We start from the raw sequence: 3912 nt of genomic DNA on the forward strand, positions 1-3912 counted from the left end.
CAGGACACGGTACCGGCGGTCGGATGTCCTCCGTGTCGGTCCAGAGGCCGGCGGCGTGAGGACGTTAGACTGAACGGGTTTTGAGCGAACACTGAGGTAGCGGTCGCACACCGTCCTGTTCGTACTCCGTTGGAGGGTTGGGAACAGGGCTGAGAGAAGAGATCTCGTTGTTGACCCGTCTGATCGTTGAGCCGTCCGTCGGGGCCGGTCAACTTCACGGGGTACCGGCGAGTGAGGTGTCGCAAGTTGACCGTATACTCGCCGGCCCCGTGGTCCTTGGGCCACACGTATCGGCGGCGGGCGACCGCGGCGTGGACGTTGGGTGTCGTCCGGTGGGCGGCGGGGGTTGTGCCCGGATTGGTGGCTCTGGTCGTCGTGCCGGAGGAAGGTGGACCGGTGCTGGCAGGGCCAGTGGTGCTGCCGCTCGGTCCAACAGCCGGCTGACCTCGGTGGTGGAGATGACGCTGGTCGTCGTCGCCGCTGGAGGAGTCGGGGGTACCCTCCTGGGTTCCCCGAGGGTTTCCACGACCAGCGCCTCGGCGGTGACGGGCCGTGTCTTCGGAGGGGGCCGCATTTTTGGTGGTAGCCCGCGACGGATTGGAGGCCACGTGAAGTACCCGAGCGTCTCCACGGCTCGGATACGCGGTCTGGACTCGGGCGGCCGGTGGGTCGTCGCTCTCCCCAGTGGTGTGGGGTCCGAGGTTCCGGGAGGGAGTACCCCGGGCTTTGGTTTGTGCGTCACTCGGTTTCGTCGCATCGTTACTGGAATTTGGTTTGCATTGAGCTCCATGTGTCGTGGCCGTGGTCTTATGTGTTGCGGCCGCTGTTTTGACTGTGAGAGACATCGTCCCGGTTGGAGCCATCTGGTGGTGGTTGGTATTACCTGTCTCGTGGATCGGCTTAGATCCTGTATGTGCGTGCGTAGCGTGCGGTGGCCCGGCCCCTGGAGAGCGACTACCGTTGGGCCAAGCTGTCGTATTACACGACATGGGCCGGCGTATTTAGGCGCCAGTTTCGCATTAAAGTGCGTACTGGCCGAAGCGAGCGCGCGTATCCGGTACATTACCATGTCTCCGACTCGGGGTTGCCACTTCCGTCGATGCATGTTATAGTGGCGCTCCTGTCAAGCACTAGCCGCGGCTAGGGAGCGAGTGGCGAGGCTGATCGCGTCCTGGAGTCGAGCGATTGCTTCCTGGTGGGTTGAAGGGTCGGTCGGTGGGTCGAATTGGTTTTGGCTTCGTGGTACCGCCGGTTCTCTGCCAAAGTTCAGGTAGGCTGGCGTGATACCGGTGGCGTCGTGCTGGGCGGTGTTATAGGCGAACGCTAGTTCAGGTAGCCAGACATCCCACGTCCGATGATCGTTTCCGGTGTACTGTGCGATCATGGTTTTGAGGACCCTATTGGTCCGTTCCACGGGATTACACTGTGGGGTGTACGGGGGTGTTTGACGGTGCTCGATCCCGTACTCCTTCAGCAGGCCCATGAATTCCCGGCTTTCGAACTGGCGTCCGTTGTCGCTGATTACCAGTCGTGGCGCTCCGTATCGGAGGGCGATTCGTTCTCGGAACGATCGGGCGACTGCTAGTGCGGTCGCCTGTCGGAGTGGTTGGAGTTCGATCCACTTGGAGAACTTGTCTTGCATAACCAGCAGCGTGGTATGGCCCTTGGTGGATCGAGGTAATGGTCCCATCAAGTCAACTGAGACGACGTCCCATAGCTGCGCGGCTGGTGTGGTGTGCATTTCCCCGGCGGGTGGCCGCTGCAGGACTTTGTACTCGTTGCATGTTTGGCACTGGCCTACGTATCGCGCGCTGTCGTGAAACATTCCCGGCCAGTAGTGCCTCTGTGCCAGGCGGGCATTCGTTTTACTGATGCCGAGATGTCCGGCGGTTGGGGCGTCATGATGGTCCCGCAGCGTTTGGATTCGGTCGTCCTTCCGGACGCAGAGCTTCCACTCCAGGTCGGGGTGGAGGCCCGTGGTATCAGGAAAACGGCGGTAGAGGCGTCCTTCCTGTATTCGGTAGTTCGGGTGGTCGTCCGGGCGTTCGCTGACAGCTTTGGTGGTGCGCTCGTACCAGAGATCCGCATTGGGGGCTCGATGGCCTCGGCGTCGTCTGGGGGCCCCTCGGGCTGACGGGAGAGGGCGTCGGTCACGAAGTTCCACGCTCCTTTCCGGTACTGGATCTCGAAATCGTAGTGCTGCAGTTCCAGGCTCCAACGAGCCAGGCGGCCCGACGGATTGTCTAAAGCCTGGAGCCATTTCAGCGCTTGGTGGTCGGTGATGACGGTGAAATGGTATCCCTCCAGGTATGGGCGCATCTTCTGGATGCCCCAGACGACGGCGAGGCATTCCCTCTCGGTGGCCGAGTAATTGCGCTCCGCTGGGTTTAAGGTACGGCTGGCGTATACGATGACTCGTTCCTTCCCCTCCTGCTCCTGCGTGAGGACGGCTCCCACCCCGCAGCTGCTGGCATCCGTTTGTAATATAAACGGTTTTGAGAAATCCGGGCAGGCCAGGATGGGCGCGGTGGCGAGCTGTCGTCGGAGTTTCTAGAAGGCTCCTTTGGTCTCCGTGGTCCAGGTCCAGCGTCGCCGTTTCTGAAGAAGTTGGTGCAACGGGACAGCAAGGTCAGCAAATCGCGGTATGAACCGTCGGTACCAGGACACCATCCCGAGGAACCGGCGGAGTTCCTTGAGTGAGGCGGGAGCTGGTATCCCGTGGATGGCGCGGACCTTGCCAGGGTCGGTTCTAATACCTTGGTCGGTGACTAAGTGGCCCAAGTAGATTAGTTCCTTACACCCGAACCGGCACTTCTCTGGGTTTATGCTGAGGTTGGTGGCCCTTAGTCGTTGGAATACTTCTCGGAGATTTGCGAGGTGCTCGGGGAAAGTGCTCCCCAGAACTATGATGTCGTCCAAGTAGGCAAAGCTCCGGGGAGCCAACTTGGGGCCAATGACGTCATCTAGTAACCGCTGGAACGTGGCCGGAGCGGAGTGGAGCCCAAATGGCATGACTCGGAACTGGTAGAAGCCTCTTCCCGGTACGGTGAACGCGGTGATCGGTTTGCTGGCTTCGTCCAGAGGTACCTGCCAGTACCCGTTCGTCAGATCCAGGGTGGAAATATATCGAGCCCCGCGGAGTTTTTCTAAAGTGGCCTGGACCTGGGGTAAGGGATATGCATCTTTTATCGTGCGCTGGTTTACTTGTCGGAAGTCGATGCAGAATCGGTAGCGGCCGGTTTTCTTGCGGACCAGGACCACTGGCGAACTCCGCGGACTGATGGATGGTTCGATAATTCCCGTGGCGAGCATTTGGTCGACCTCCTGGTCAATGATGGCCTGCATGGCCTGGTTGCGGGGGGTGTACCGTTGTTTGGAGGGTTCGGCGCCTTCCTTCAGCCGGATGCGATGCTGAATCCACGTGGTGGTTGGAGCCAAATGGCGGAACTGGGGGAGTTTTTCCTCCAAGAGTCGTAACAGGGATTGTTTCTGGTCTTGCGTATAGTCCCTCAGGCCGGTGGTCTCCATGACCTCGTCGATGCCGGGGAATGTCCACCGGGTGTCCGCGATTTGTACAGTGGTGCCCAGCTGACCCAGAAGGTCGACTCCGAGGAGGATAGGGTGACTCATGGTTGGGAGAATGACGTACCGATGGCAGATGCGTCTTCCTTGGATCGTGGACTGGATAACGATCTCTCCGTCCGTGATAGTATGGCTTCCATCTGCTACTCGGACCGCACATGTCGCCGCGTTCCAGGAGTCGCCGAGTTGTCTGCAGTGGTCCGCCACGTCGCTCCGGACGTAGGAGCGCGTGGCTCCGGTGTCGACCAGTGCGGGGTAGTGAAGCCCGTAAGCAGTGAATCTTATGTAGACCCTTTGGTCGGTGCTTGTGCATTAGGGTTGAGCGCTTGA

General features: G+C 60.1%; 1 protein-coding gene across 1 annotated transcript; it reads right to left on the bottom strand.

Annotated features, from left to right (window-relative positions):
* Positions 1-214: 214 nt before the first annotated feature.
* On the bottom strand, positions 215-574 carry LOC128896538 (uncharacterized). The gene has a single exon (XM_054159903.1). The coding sequence runs from the start codon at positions 572-574 to the stop codon at positions 215-217; it is 360 nt and encodes a 119-aa protein (XP_054015878.1).
* Between the last annotated feature and the right edge of the window lie 3338 nt (positions 575-3912).

This window comes from Hylaeus anthracinus, unplaced genomic scaffold (genome assembly GCF_026225885.1).
Source record: "Hylaeus anthracinus isolate JK02 unplaced genomic scaffold, UHH_iyHylAnth1.0_haploid 11337, whole genome shotgun sequence".
Classification (NCBI taxonomy): Eukaryota; Metazoa; Arthropoda; class Insecta; order Hymenoptera; family Colletidae; genus Hylaeus; species Hylaeus anthracinus.